The sequence below is a fragment of the Pelecanus crispus genome, chromosome 1 (genome assembly GCF_030463565.1).
Source record: "Pelecanus crispus isolate bPelCri1 chromosome 1, bPelCri1.pri, whole genome shotgun sequence".
Classification (NCBI taxonomy): domain Eukaryota; kingdom Metazoa; phylum Chordata; class Aves; order Pelecaniformes; family Pelecanidae; genus Pelecanus; species Pelecanus crispus.
In genome coordinates this window covers 106,885,200-106,900,732 of record NC_134643.1, presented here as the reverse complement: position 1 = coordinate 106,900,732, position 15,533 = coordinate 106,885,200, and the positions used below count along the sequence as shown (strand labels likewise).

Here is a 15,533-nt window from a genome sequence, read left to right as displayed (position 1 = left end):
GTATCTGTACAAATAACCGATGCTTTGAACCTCTGAATATTTTGGCTTTTTTTATACTGTGAAGTTTTCCTTCCACATGCTTGTTTTGACATGAAAAAATCAGGTCATGACAACCCTGGAAGACAACAGTAACTAGAAAACTAATGAAATCATGGCATTTTCATAATCAGGAGTAAAAGTTAAACAACAGGAAGGGAGTTTAACTAAAACTGTATCAGTTTTGCATTTTTAAAAATAAACCTATTTAAATTCAATGACTATTTAACATTTGGAAAGACAACTGACTCTGTTGAAAGTTCAGCACTGGGACTTTAAAAATTTGTTTATCCATTTGAATTCTTGAAACACCAAGGAGTCCTTAATGTAGATTTAATTTGTCAGATGAGGAAAGAAAAGATGAAACAAACATTCTCTGAAACTCTAGTGTTCTCCTAAAATCTGAGGAAGTATCCAGGCTCACATTGCCTGACAAGAGAACAAAACCCAAGGTGGTAAGGGTGAACACTTCAAATGAAAAGGCAGAGAAAAAGAAGGTACAATTTGAAATAAAGTTTCTGCTAGGTCACCTTTATGGGGAATTGTAAACTCAGTGAAAGTCTCTAAAATGACAAGTGAACTTTATAATTTAAAAAATTCTGTTTACACCATTTGCCGAGTTACTTCAAAATTTCTCCCTTCTGAATTTTCTCCTGAAATTACTGTAAAACTTTGACTAAAGAGTAAGAATTGGTACTCACTTCCCAGTATGTAACCATCGCCTTATTACTACAAGGTCTAGTACGGAGCCAGAGAGAACAGAATTAAATTGTCTGTCTTATTTCTGTTCTTTCCTCTAAATTCTCCCAGTATTACACTTCCATTGCCTTTTAGTGAAAATGTTTTTGCAAACATGAAATAATTTTTATTCTCTTCTACTTGACAATTCCCTGACATTCTGAAAATATATTTAAAAATAAAGGTAAAATCCACCTTTTCAATGCAGAAGGTGTGCATAAGCAGGCAGTACACTGGGAATGGGATGCAATTTCCACCTGTACTTATATTCTATTGGCAGGCTATAGCATCTGGCACCATGCTTCTGCTTCTCACCTGTCTCCTTGGTGGTTTTCTGTGCCAAACTGAGCAAGGTTTAAGCCCTTCCCTCCCCCACCCCACCCCCCCCCCCCCCCATCTTGAAGCAAGTTCCCTGCTCAAGATCCCTTCTTTGAAGAACTGAAGTAGTAGAGAGGGAATCACACTTCAGGATCATCCTTTCTAAAAATCTTCAGTATGACAAAGGAATTTACTAGGACTTTAAATAGGATGATCTTGAAATGTCTTCCTGAATACATACAGCTGTTAACACCATTAATTTAACAAAGTGTTCTTGGGAAACCAGAAGGTGCTATGTACTCGCCTATAAAATCCCATTTCAACAAAAGTTTACATCATGGCTGAAGAGAAAAAGATCTGCTTTCAGGTTCCACAAGAGAAATCTTGATTATACAAACTCCAAAAACATCTTGGTTGCATCTTTCATTCGTTGTTGTGGGCAGCAATAGCTTTTAAAACTAACTCTCGGGTTTTTAAAGAATTCATGGTTGGCAGTAACAGTCCACCTCCCTTGACTCTCAAAAGACAAAGAATCCCTCTCTCTGATTTCTAATTACTAGGTCTAAGACACAGGCATGGAGCAGGCATTCACACACAGGCTGAGCAGACATTACTTAGATAATGTACATATGAAATAAAGACCATAGAAAATAAAACCATGACAATATGAAAAAACCCCATGCTATATGTAAAAGTATGCAGTTAACTAAGACACTGGGCTTAATTTTGATTTCTAGTTTTTTGTAGACCTTACAACTAATCATAAAGTTAGAATTAGGGGCATTCAGTAGGAACAGCTACATATATTCAGCAAGTTCACGGGACTTTTTTTAAAACTTCTGTGAATTCACACACTGGAGGAAAAATGATGTGACAGGGAACTACAGAAAAAATTAGGCTGAGGGGTATGCGGCTGGGGAGGTCATGTAGTCTAAGCCCCTGACAAAGCAGGCTTCATCCAGCTGCGTTTTGAGTTATTTCCAAGGATAAAGATTCTGCAACTTCCTTGGGCAACCTGTTCCAATATCTGACCACTCGGTGAAGGGGGAAAAAGAAAAAAAAATAGTAGTAAGAAAAAAATTCTTATAGGTGACTGGTACTTCCCCTGTTCCAACTTGCACCCATTGCCTCTTGTCTTATTTGTTGCAACTCCAAAAAGAATCTGGCTCCATCTTATCACATAATTGCAGTCCTTGCCATCAAATTTTAATACTGTGTCTACCATTTAAATACAGCCATCTTTATGTTACCTTGAAATGAAATTCATGTGAGAAAGCAAGGCTACAGAATCATCTCTTCTCCACGTTCACAGTATACAGGAGTACTTGTCAGACGACAATCAGCAACATTTAATTTGTAGCAAGGAACCTTTAGATCGGATGTTAAGAAAAAGACTTTCTAATTATAAGGTTTATGAAATCTGTAGAACTGTTGTCTGGTGAAGTTGCAGAGATCTTAGAGATCTCCAACCCTGGAGGTCTTTGAGAACAAGTTAGACAAACTTCTATCAGGTATGACATACATGCAGAGATCTCACCTTGGGGCGGAGGAGTGGACTAGAAAATCTTTGCAATACTTTCTGCCCATGTGTTTTCTATGCAGGTTGAGACTGCCTCTGGTTAATCCAGGTGACTAGCACCCAGGCTTGAGCCTATGGGCCATATTATAAAATATTTAATGCTATTGAAATACTGAAGTCTAAATTATACATTTCATATATCATATTTGTACCTACTTTTTCAAACTTTTGCATTTGCCTGACAGAGCTCACATAGCAGTTCCTGTGCTGAGATGCTTAAGAATTCCTTCCTAATCAGTTATGGGAGAATGCACTACTTCCTCCATGCACTGCTACAGGAAAGATATCCGGGGACGACTGGCAGGCAAGTGAATTTGCCTACACTGTCATGGCAAAGCATTCAGTTTGACGCAGACAGGACAAGCCTGGGATCTAAGCCATTCACTGCTATTGAAACTAACCCAAGCACCTATCACCGCTGCTGCTACTACTACAGTATGGTAATACAGGTAGGAGCCACATTAGACTTGCAGCACAAGCACGTCAAACAAGAGTGTTGTGTGATTTCTTCAAAACCGTACTAACGTAACATTCTCCAGCACGTAGCTTGCTACAGTAGCGGTGTTAGCTTATTTGGTAGCTCTTCCACACAATCCAACTAATACCTACATCCCAGCTGTAAACCTCTGTTTTAAGGGCATTACCAAAAGCAAAAGTATGTGAAACGTACTTCTGCAGGAAGCACTGTTGCAATATTCCTTTTAAAAACAAAGTCCCTGTAGCACTAAAAGTGAGGTTAATGATATACTAACACTTACTGGACACTATGTAATGTGCAGATACTTAGAACACTAAACGTGAAGTTCAAGAACTGTTTACATCCACACAACCATCTGTTCAACAATCATGTTGCTCAAATGGAGCATTTACTCAGAAAGAGCACTGTTTACAGCTCTAATTCAAAGAAACAGAAGCAAAACAAAATCTGTAAATAAATAGTGGTGGGTGGTGGTGTACTTTCTGGCAATGAATTAATAGACATGGCAAATATATTTCAGTAATATTTTCTCAAAAGTGATCAAATGATGATTGATAAAGTCACTTTGGCACAGACAGGTTAGGCTTCATATTTTCATAAGGTGAGTATTAAAATAGCTTTTCCTCCCTCTATGAGCATAAAAATTTCATTGCAGGGAAAAAAGTAGCAGGGGTAAAGTACAGAACTGGTAACTAAAGTGCTCAGAAGAGCCGAAGAGCTACCATAGCTCAGCACGTTTCCCAGCTCCACTCACCCAGTCAACTATAATTTAGATGTCTGACCTCTGCTGCTAAATCAGAGACTTACAGTTCCCCCGCTATTTTGCCCCTGGCCTCCTGCTGAAACGGCCAATGAATATACAAAATCACAGCATGTAAGTCCACATATCAGTCTGTCAGAAACATGATAGCTCATTAACTTGGTGACAGACACAATATGGTTTCAACTTTTAGTCACCATCCACCTGAAATGGCTAGGTACAAGCACAGTTCAGACACATGGACATGTATGAAACCTGCCCAAACCCAACCCATATAGGTATATAGATTCAGATATTCCTCAAAAAGTACACTTTCCATAACAACATAACGCTACTTTTTTTCAGCCCATAGTAACCTTGATGACTCAATGAATAAAACTGGAACATCTTTCAATACCATATGTTATCCCTTTCAACTGCGACAGTCTCACTCCTCTCCACCTGTTCAGCTGCATTCTAGTGATCTTTGCACAAGACAGCTTATTTTGGCCAATGTCAGGCACCAGACAGTGAGGTGTTATCAAAATGCAAGTGTGTGTTGGAGGGAGCAGTGGTAGGAAAAAACAAAAGAAAAAGATTTTCTTCACCAAAGAAAAGGGGGGGAAGCAGTAGAAACTAAATACTTTCTCCACTTCCTCTGAATCAGTTTTTACTATCTAGTTGTAATTTTAGTGCACACAAGATATAAAATTATAGTGCTAACAGTACTCATTACTATGCATATGAAACTGTTCAAGTGTATCAGAAGATTTTTGATCAGCGTAAGAAAGAGGGAAGTAAGTTAGACAGGAAGCTCTCAGTACAGTTGAACAGCCAGCACATTCTAGTAATTTGAAAACCGCACCTTTCTTATAAAACCTATACAAACACCAGGTATTATTTCAAAGATAATGTAACGAACACTGTAACACTTTAGACTTCTCAACATAGGTCAAAGACAGTATAATTAAATAAAAAGTTATGGCAAGACAAAGAAAACAGATCAGATATTTGGAACAGAACTTTACAGCATCAACATTGGCACCAACATTTAGTATAGCATTACAAAACCACAAGTTCTGAGTAGAAGACTTTACCACAACAAATTTACATTCAGCAGGCAAGATTCTGAATTTGGACTTTTTTTAAAAAAATTTGGACTTATTAAAATTGGGCTTATTAAAAAATAAATGAGATTTAGTTTTTGGCAAGAAAGAAACACTCTTAGGTAACATAAACCTGCTATGCTCCCTTTGCTCCACCTACGCATTCTGCTTGTTACCTTGAGACCTAGCCCTCTTCATCCTTCTTTTTAAGCAATTCCTGGTGTTGAAGTTCTGTGCACGTATGCTAAACGATTCCCCTTCGTCACTCAAAACCTTCTTCAAATCTGTTTTAGAATTTTTCACTGATCCAACACAGAAAAATCGGGGGGGGGAGGTGTTAAATGCAGAAAATGTGCTTCTATTATAGTAGAATCTCTTCTGGTTTATCAGAATCCTTTCTGCCCGCATTTCAAGGCGTAAAATCAATAGTCCATGATTTATGGTAACCGAAAGGCATTCAGTGGCATTTTCCAGGAGCTCAGAACTGACCGAGTTGGCTTGAATCCACAGGGCTTCTGAACAAATGTCACTGCATTGCTTCCCACCTTGATGTAGATAAACTACATTCAACATGGAATTGTTCTTGAGCTAACACTACTGTTGGACCGAACCAGGGCTCTGCAGAGGCAACTGCAATGTCTCTTCACCTTTGGCAAAGCCCAAACAAATGCTCCCTAGATATTGAAGATGCAACTACACACAGACTGCAGGACATTCAGGAAGAAGACCGCTTCCTTCTCCACACACTGTTAGTGCTCACTAAATGCAACATGGGATAGAAGTCTCAGATTCAGTGTGTTAAGAAGCCTGCTGCATCCCCAAATAAATCTGGCAGACTAGTCAAGGCCTTTTGGGGAAGTAGCCACAATATTACCTGCATTAAACTAAAACAACTAGGAAAAGGAACAAAACACAAGCAAAAGTGCTTAGTGAATGAATCACTAAAATGGCTCTGTGCAGGGCATGACGTGACAGCAGAAAAGAGAGCTGTTATCACCAGGCCCTGTCGTGTACATGATTATTTATGATATTTGACTAAATCTAAACACAACTTTATAGGCAACCACCACTTTGTGCCAAGTGACATAGGAGAAAGCCCTGATCACAGAGAAGTATGTCCTTTGTTTGCAGTAAAATGCTTACAGGACAAGACAAGCATGATTAACGTGGATAACACTGGTGAAGAACAGCCAACATGCATACGAATTTCAGCAGAAAGATCTTACAGTGCTTTGGTTGGCAACCAGCAGTCCTTCAGGCAGGCAAACACTTGCTGGTTAGAAATTATATAGAAACGGTGCTTTAGAGGACTGCCTGAAACTATTGTTTGATAAAAATACTAGCTTCCTTCTTCACTGGCTAACTGCATGTAGAATTAGCACTAGACTCCCACTTCTTTAATGTAAGTAAAGACGTAAATTTTGTTTTAAGAATGTGAAGCACAAACAGTTTTTTTGTCTTCTGCACGTGTATTAGTACCCCAGCATAATGGACCCTAACCCAGAATATGGCAACCAGGTGCTACATTGCAGTGCAGGAATACATCCAACATCAGAACACTAGCAAGTAGTCACAAGCAGAGGTGGCAGGTTTTAGCTCAATTAAATATTAGTAAATAAAAATCATACCTTCAAAAGTGCAGGCAGAGTTGTGCTTTCCTTTTGGTTGCTCTTTAAATTTATGGCTTCACTCCCTTTTTTTTCAGAACTGAAAAACAAAGATATTTTGTAACACTGAGGACTTGCATTATTCAAGTCTAGGTGAGAGTCAACACAGGATCATTCAATTTAAGCAAAAGACATCATTAACTTAAAAGGACAGAACAACATATTTTCCAAACCATAGTCCATATTCTGCACATATTACAACTGAAAAAGCCATGCCCCAAAAAGCTGAAGATGGAAGCAAAATGCCTGTTTCACCTTATACAGAGGTTTTTCAAACTCAAGCATTCAGAAATGGCACACAGCATTTCAGCTCTTCCAGCTGAAAAAAACCCAAGCTTTCTGCGCGTAGGTATTACTTTCTGCTGGCAAAATGATACTATAGTTGATCAATCATCTACTACAGCAGCGTTCATTGTCATAGCACTATGTGACACACCTAGCAGCTAGAAGGCACCCCCAGTCCTTATACTGAGGACTGTGATTGAGTGGGATGTACTCAGGGCAGATGGAATCATCACAAATCACAGCCACCACATTTAACACATCTTCACTGAACACACCTAATGAGGGTTTGCAGGCAAATTCAGAAGAAATTTTAGAAAGGGGACAACAGGCACGTTGTTATTACCAAGGCAATACCTGCTGTTCCATTTTAAAAGTCAGAACTCCAAAGTCACATATGTCCTTATTGCCAATTTACATTGGTCAAAATTTTCTTCAGAGCCCATCTTTGGAATGAAGGGAACCATATTCCACCCTGTCCTGGATTCTTAAAACAATCCTTAGGCACCATCCAGCAGAGAACACTTTAATCAGAACCTTTACGCTACATGCAACTTAAAACCAAAAACGTATCAAGGAAAACGTTAGAGGATGTTAATGACAGACATCACTTCCTGCATTGCATATCTTAAACGGAAGAAAAATAACTTTGTACCAATGTATCATGTGAGAAATGCTCCGTATTGCAATGAAGTCATAATCACTTCAAAAACCCTTCTCCATCAAATTTTAGGAATTTAGCTTTGCTCTTGACAAATGCCCAAGCCCTTATTTCCGAATTTGTATGAAGAGAGGAATTGAAAGATGTTTAAATAAAAATAAAAAAATAGTTATTTGCATTTTGGTGAAATTCTGCCAGGATTTGGAGAAAGGATTTAGAAGTACTGATCCTCCTACCACTACTGACCATTAACCACAGGTAAGCATGTCTCAGTAAGACTTCTGAAAAGAAAGGTTTTTCTTCCTATTGTGGATTAGGCATCCAAGTTAAATATATGTTGATATACACACAAAATACAAAAGCCAGTCTGACTAAATGTTAGTTTCCCTCTCAGCTGCTCAGAGACAACATTCCCTGAACAAAAATAAGAACTCTTCTGCAATTAAGGTTTTCAGGATCTTTCAGATCTTTTCAGATACAATCAAAAGAAAAGCTCCTTCCTCTCTTTTACAGGTCCTCTTCAAGTTGAAAACCATGTACTTTCAGATCACCTCAGGTAATCTTTCATAATGCATTTATAAACACAAAGATGCTTTTTCAGGGAGAGCATCAGACAGAAAGTCTTGGCTGTTCTTTGCCTGCCTGTAAGACAGAGCAGATGAATTAATATTCTATCCTACTAATTTTTTCTGCTGTTAATGTTTCATGAAGGAGATGTCATAATCACTTCTGGGCAGTCTGGCACACTAATAAAAGTGCTTCTCGGTACGTAACCTATTTTCTCCCTCCTAGTTGCTTTTTTTTTTAAAATCCTTCTCAGATCTGCATAGCTTTTCCTGATGCTGATACATTTGACATGAACAGGAATTCCCTGTACTTAAGAGCAGAATAATGAGGTAGATCTCCACCAGACATTCTTCCTGGCTTCAGGATATCACTCCTTATGGAACTGGTCTGCAGACCACAAATGAGATCCTTGCTTTTGTTAAGTATTGCCAGCACAGATCACTAGCATCCTGTGCTTTTATCACTTTGTTTTGCTCATATTCTTCCCTTCACACCATGTTTTTTCCCCAAACTTTTTTCACTTTCCTACTTCTTGTTTGTATTTGAAATATATGCCTCTATTACTTTCTTCTAGCTAGCCAGGCTTGGACAGATCGCTATGAAATTCCACAGTGTACATACCAAAACCAAAAGAATGTCATTCAGCAGATAAGCATCTTAAAATCAACAAGTAAAAAAAAAAAGTATCAAAACTTTACTTTCCAGCATAAAATAAACCTAAACCTGGAAGCAATTCCCCACACCCTTTCATGGTTTACATTCTAGCGTTTCTACATTCCTGAACCTTTTGCTTTAGGGTGTAGTTCCTCAACATGCTGACTTTGTCAGCAGCACCAGCTTTAGAAATTTCCATGCCTGCCTTCTCAACCTCAGCTATCTCTTCCCACCCTTTATTCAGCCAGGCAGGGCTCTCAGCAGGCCCATGGTCTTGGATAAAATCAAGGGGGGAGCAGAAGTTGCCATCAGAAAAAATTCAGCCTGTGATCCAGTTTACAGTGCAGTGACTGGTACCAGCACAAATGAAGGGGCAATGAATGCCACTCAGCAGGCAGGAACAGGCACGCACGCACCACTGCGGCTCACCTCACCTCACCGAAGCTACTTTTTGTGAACCTCTTCTACTCTTAGCCAGGGCCCAGTTTTAAATGGATCTTTGACTGAAACCAAATGACTCACGCTGAATGAATGAAGTTTACAGCACAAAAGCTTGCTTTGCTGTAAACAGGCCTCTTGGATTGCTTAGGATAAAATTGTTTTGTTTTTCCCGAGGAGTCAAGATTACCTTCTACAGCCTAAACACCACAGACACAGTAGCTGGTGCCACACTCAGTACTTGAGACTGGAGAACAGGCTGGTTACTGCTCCCTGGGCTCAAATGATGCAGCTTTTCACCTCCTGCTACCAACCCCCTACAATTTTTAGGGCTTTCCCCGCCCTCATCATTGCATCAATCACATAACAGTCACTAATCACAAATTTTGGAACACTGCACAGTATTTTCCCCACAAAATTATCCAAAGAGGAAAATAAAACAGTAAAGTTCATAGGCCTACACACAACCCTACAATCCCTGTTAAAAAAAAAAAAAAAAAACCATGGTGAAGCTAACGTAATTATGCCATACGTTCTTATGCCGCAATGTAAGCCCATGTTGTTCATGTGAGTCTATATTCAGAGATGCAGTGAGCACAACTGTTGAGCTACGGAATTCACAATTAAAATCAATTCTTGTGAAATACGCAAGACATTTAGTATTTATACTAAAAAATTACCCATTCTTAAATTTTTTATATGCCCATGCTATCCTCTCATTAGAGGCTAGATGTTATACTTCCAAGAACTGTATTATAAGGGGGTTTATATATATTTTTTTTTTCCTACAGGACAGTCTCTGCAATTAAATAGTTACAAATGTTGACCTGGTAGCAACATGGCATTACACCAGCGAATTCTTATGCTTTTACTAAGAACTGAAAACAACAGACTGGTAGTATATACAGGCTCACCATGAGATAGGGATTGCCACCACCCCCCACACCCCCATTTGGGTAACATTTGGCTCCACAGTTTCATCCTTGCCTTAAGCTTTTCTGGAGTGGTGCATTTTTGGAGTGCTTTGCCACAGCAGGTACTGAGCACACTATCTCCAGTTCAGCACATCCAACATTAGGCTTGTGCTTAACCACCCCACACGGCTTTGCTACATCAGCCAGCCAGCTCTCAGCATTTCAGCACTTGCACTTGCTAGATCAGGAAGATGAATCTCATGAGCCTTCAACTCCATGCTTCACAAACTACCGCTGTTACATTATATACCCAGCAATAGGACTCTACTAACCCAAGTTTTGAATCTGCTTTGTACTTGCCTTTAAGAAGTGAAAGAGCAAAGCATAATCCTAGGAATACAGAAAACACCTCTGCCCCACCAACTTGCTTCCATGGACTTCTTAAGTATACAGGCAGTCATTTACAAATTGTCACAACCACTTGTTTACATATTTAGGCAGATATTATTTTCATTTTATAGATTAAAAAAAAAAAGAGGCATGGAAATATTAAATAATGCTCTGAGTAATAATGACACTGTCAAAATTAAGACAAGAAACCAAGCTGCTCAACTACTTCTCAAATATGTAACCTACTGCCTTCCTGCTGCTATTTCTGCCAGACATTCCCTTTTCTCTTACATATCAGTGCATCCAACATGGATGGGTTAATCTCCAGCAAAGGTAGAGGTTCTTCTCCTCGACTGTCTTGCCACTCTTCCCGACTGTCTTGCCAGCATGCCTAACCTGATTAGCATCATTCCTATTCTTTAAATAATCAAGATTAAACTCAAGTTACAAAAGATCCCATTCTGTATCTTCTGCACAAACCTTTCTTTGTGTGATTTTCTAACACTTTCTGTTCCTCTGCTGCTGAAAATCTGTTTTGACCTTTCTGGAATACTTGGACAGGTGGTGTCTGAATCAGAAGCAGATTTGTGGTCCAAGTTTTTAATCATTACACTTACACAGGAAAGGTTAGAGATACTTACAGGGGAGACAAATGTTCATATTCTGCACTGCTGCTCACACAAAAAGTACACACATATAAGCAGAAGTGGTCAAACTCAGGTTAGTTAACCTACATGAGGGATTACAGTCAAGAAAAAAAAACAATTTAATGAAGCAAATTTAAGTGCATGGTTCGTGAGATCTTTTCCAACTGCCTCTAAAACCAGAACAAGACAATTACAAACAATCACTCTTCAAAAGGCCCTCACGGCATCTCTGTATGGTGCAAGAAGTCTGCTTCCTCCATCCTCATCCTTCATAACAATCCCTCGGAACTTGCAAATTAAAAGCCCATCCCCGTCTTCCTTTATTAATCTACCCCACCCATGTTATGCATGCAGCAGATTGTGATTGTGTTGTGTCAGATAAAAAAAAAAAAAAAGCTACAAGCAGCTTGCAAGGGCAATAAAGTACCAACATGCAAGTTTTGACAAGACTGACCAGACACAGAGCTCACCAAATTGAAAGTAACCACTGTGACATTTTAGGTCCCCTTTACAAGGAGAAGGTATGGGCTGCTGATTGCTGTTTGGGAAGGGGGAAATTCATGGGCAGTCTCTTAAGGAAACATGGACAGCTGGCTAAAGCTCAACTCAGACAGCACTGCAACAGCACTTCTGGATGTCGACCCTCCCTCCTCCTCCCACTGCCTAGGAGCAAAGTCTCTTCCAATGCAGCAGCTCCAGCATTTACTTCTTGTGCAGTACAGATGTTACCAGATAGGTGAGAGCTCTATCGTTTTGCCATCTTTTTTCTCTCTCTTCAGGGACAGATGACTCCCTGAATAGTCAAACCCTCTTTGCTACCACATCAGGCTAGCTAGCGTTGTTTGGTTTTAACTGGTCTTCTCTTCAGATTAACTGAAAAACCATTTAGCCATTTAATGGGATGACTCGTACTGGTAAGAGAATAAGCAATGCCTAACCTGAAAGATGCTCCAGGGTGCCAAGAGGCAAAAAACTTCTGCATCTGGCTTTAGTGACATAATGTTAATAAACCAAGCCTGACCCATACATACATCTATCTATCCAGGTTTCATGACATCACTTGTGACATTTCCTTCCCAATATTTTCTAAACAGTTCTCAAGACAATGTATTTTCGGGGACTGCTGATACAATTCACTCTCTGCTGGAGTCCTCACTCAGGCTAATTAATTTTTAGGTTCCCTTTCTTGCTAGTTTCTTTACTTCAGCATTCTGTAGCGTAATGCCAGTTCCTGACCCCTGCCTTTTATCCCTCTCCAAACAAAACTAATGCTCCTCTCTGGGAAGTAACATCCCATTTGGTTTTGATGTCATGACTTTCCAATTTTACTTAGTGCCAACACAGTGACACATTCAGTGGTGACCTTCCAGAAGGACATTTCAACAGAGGAACAGAGAGATTGCTAACAAGGATCTCATCACCTAGTACTTTAAAATCCATCTGTGCAAGAGCTTCCCTGAAGAATGTGAATGAGCGGAAAACCACGAGTCTAATAATACTATCAAATATAGATGTGCAAGACCAAAACCTCCATGAAGTTTCAGCACATTACAGGGATTCTCAAACCACATCCACAGACCAGTAGTAGTTATGAAACTTTTATTATACATCTGCAAAGAGCCATAGGTTAGCTAGTATTGGTTTCCTCTCTGTTCTGGCTTCCAAGTGGCAATTAAAAAGATGAGTGCTAAAAATTCAGACCTTTTGAGTAATATTTTTCTATATATACCAGTTGCCCTACTAGCCATACAGACCTTTATGATTACTGAAGGTAGCCTCCTGCATAATCTAGATTACAAAATTTCACCAAGGGAGACTGGTGTCAAGCCTTTAACACCTGACCAAAAGATACGAGCTTTGATTAAAAACCATCAAGCAATGGAAAATATACCACATTTGTAAATAAGGCTTTCCCATGTAAACCACTACTAAATTCACTACTTAAAATTAGGCTTACTAGACTGATTTGCCAAGCCTCATCTCTGAGCTACAGGATCAACCTACATCTACGTGGGACAGATTACAAAGGCCTTGGGTTCAAATATCCTCTTCAAGTCACAGGTCTACTATGACATGAAGCACTTAACTCTCACTTCTCTTGGAGTTATGTAGCTCAAGGCAGAGTCATTCCTCAAACTGTAACCCTGTCATTTCAAAACCTTCTCTTAGATGAACTACTACGCTATTGAGATACTTAATTTTATTCTGTGAGGGAGATTTTCCAGACATCAAAATGTTCTGGAGCTCTTCTCAGAGACCTTTTTAGGTTGTCAGCATCTTTTTCATATTAACTGTGGACACCGCAACTAGACTCAGTACTCCAGTAATCAAAGTTCATCCACAGAATACATGTACTTTGTTATTTATACATCCGAGAATCACATTTTCTCTCCGAGCAACCACTTTGCTTTGGGAACTCATGTTCAGCTGACTGTCAACCATGGCAACTTAGTCTGCTTTTAATGTTGTAATCTACATGGTGATTCCCATAATTTTTGCTCTAGTCATCTGCAAACTTCACATGCTACAGTTTTGTCCTCTTTCAAGTTATTTGTGAAGATATCATATCAATTGATTTTAAAATAAGTCCTTTTAATTTTCTTCAAATACATGATGTAGAAAATTATTTTTCACATCTGGTCTTTTTATATCCCTCCATACGTCGATTCTTAGCCCACTGCCATTACACTTGCAAATATTTTAATTGGAGCATCAGCACCAAGCCAGATGCCTTAAAGAGTCCAAGGACCGTATTTCAGCATTTTGTCAACTGAAGCTGTAATCTCATGAGCAAAACCAAGTTTGACAATTCCCATCCTCCAGCGATGTTAGGATCAACATCACGTTTATTAACTTCCCAGGTCACCTGGAAGGCCTTGGTAAATCAACTTTTCAATCCTTCCCCTTTAATCCAACCAAATACAATACACTTAAAAGTGAAATAACACCACCTTACTCTAGACAGTAAGGTCACACTTGTGAAGCCATTCGTGCACTGTGCAGGCAGGAGAACTTTTGGCATATATATTGAATGACATGAGCAAGGGTACACTAAACATTTGTTAAATGAAAGGAAAACATTACTGTAAAGCTCAGTGGCAACAAGATGTGAGGAAATCATCAATGAAGATTCCCAAAAACTGCCTTCTGCATCAAATGACAGTTAAAAGACATTAGTATTTTAACAGAAAACAAAGATGCTAGCATTTTAGCAGAAAATAGTAACGAATAAAGAGCTCTTTCCGCTGTTCCCCTCTCCCCCCCCAACCAGAATATTGCCCTTTTTGAAAAGCTTCAAAATGAGTAATTTTGGCCAACTTCTCAGCAAGATTCCTGAGGCTAACACTGTTCCTGGGAAACCAAATGGTAGTAGCAGTGACAAAGTCTGCCCCTAGTCTCTGGCAAGGCTGTTGGGGCTTGTCTTAAGAGAGAGGGAGTATTTCCACAGAAATTTGAATGTGAAGTTTCTGGCTCCTACTTCTGTGCTTAAGCTTAGGCCACACACATAGGGGAGGAGCAGTAAACACATTAAGATGAATGGAAATTAGAAAAACAAGTTAGTGAGTTTGAAATTAGAGGGTCAAACGAAAGCAAAGCTACTATTTCATTTAAAACAAATAAGAAGTGAAGGAAAAGGAAGAGAAAGCAGAGAAACGTAAGGAAGGAGAAAATGGAGCCAGGAGGAGGCAGGGACTTAGGCAAAAGAAGTGTTACAATCAGCCGATTAAGTGTTACAACAGCACAAAATATATTATATTCAATTAAACTATCCACTTCAAAACTGGTTTGATTACAGACAGCATTAAGCAATTTACATTTTTTTAACTAAAACAATTTTTCCTCTCAGACCTGTTTATGCTGTTATTTACATACTGTTCTTTGCTTGTGTAGCAAAGCTAGGTCAGCTTCAGGTTCTGCATTAGCAGCACTCTGACACATAGACTATGTGAGCTACACAGAGTGTGTTAGTATAAAACAAAGATTTTTTTAATTCTCTTTCAAAATGCAACTAAAATATAATGGAAAATAAAGATGTTACAAAATCACAGATATGCCACATTTTACAATGAAAATTTACATGAAAAACACAAGAACCAAACCATGTTTTTACACTGAACATGTACCTTTAAGTTTAAAGGCTAGAACTAAGTGAAATAAGTACAATGGTCCATGATCACCCTTGCTGAATAACTTAATCTGTTTTACATGTGAGGGAATTGAACAGCCGTACAAAGGCTAGAGAAAAGAAATATAAATGTTTTTGAGTAGAGCCTACTTTGATATTGGGCAGTCGGATTATACCAGATTACATCCAGGTT

At 39.0% G+C, this 15,533-nt stretch overlaps 1 protein-coding gene across 1 annotated transcript in view; it reads right to left on the bottom strand.

The window, feature by feature from the left end:
• LOC142593692 (uncharacterized) overlaps positions 1–15,533 on the bottom strand; it is a 46,214-nt gene that overhangs the window by 24,295 nt on the left and 6,386 nt on the right. Inside the window, exon 3 of the mRNA XM_075711896.1 lies at positions 6,623–6,750. Coding sequence (XP_075568011.1) covers positions 6,623–6,750 — 128 coding nt within the window. The remainder of the gene's footprint in view (positions 1–6,622; positions 6,751–15,533) is intronic.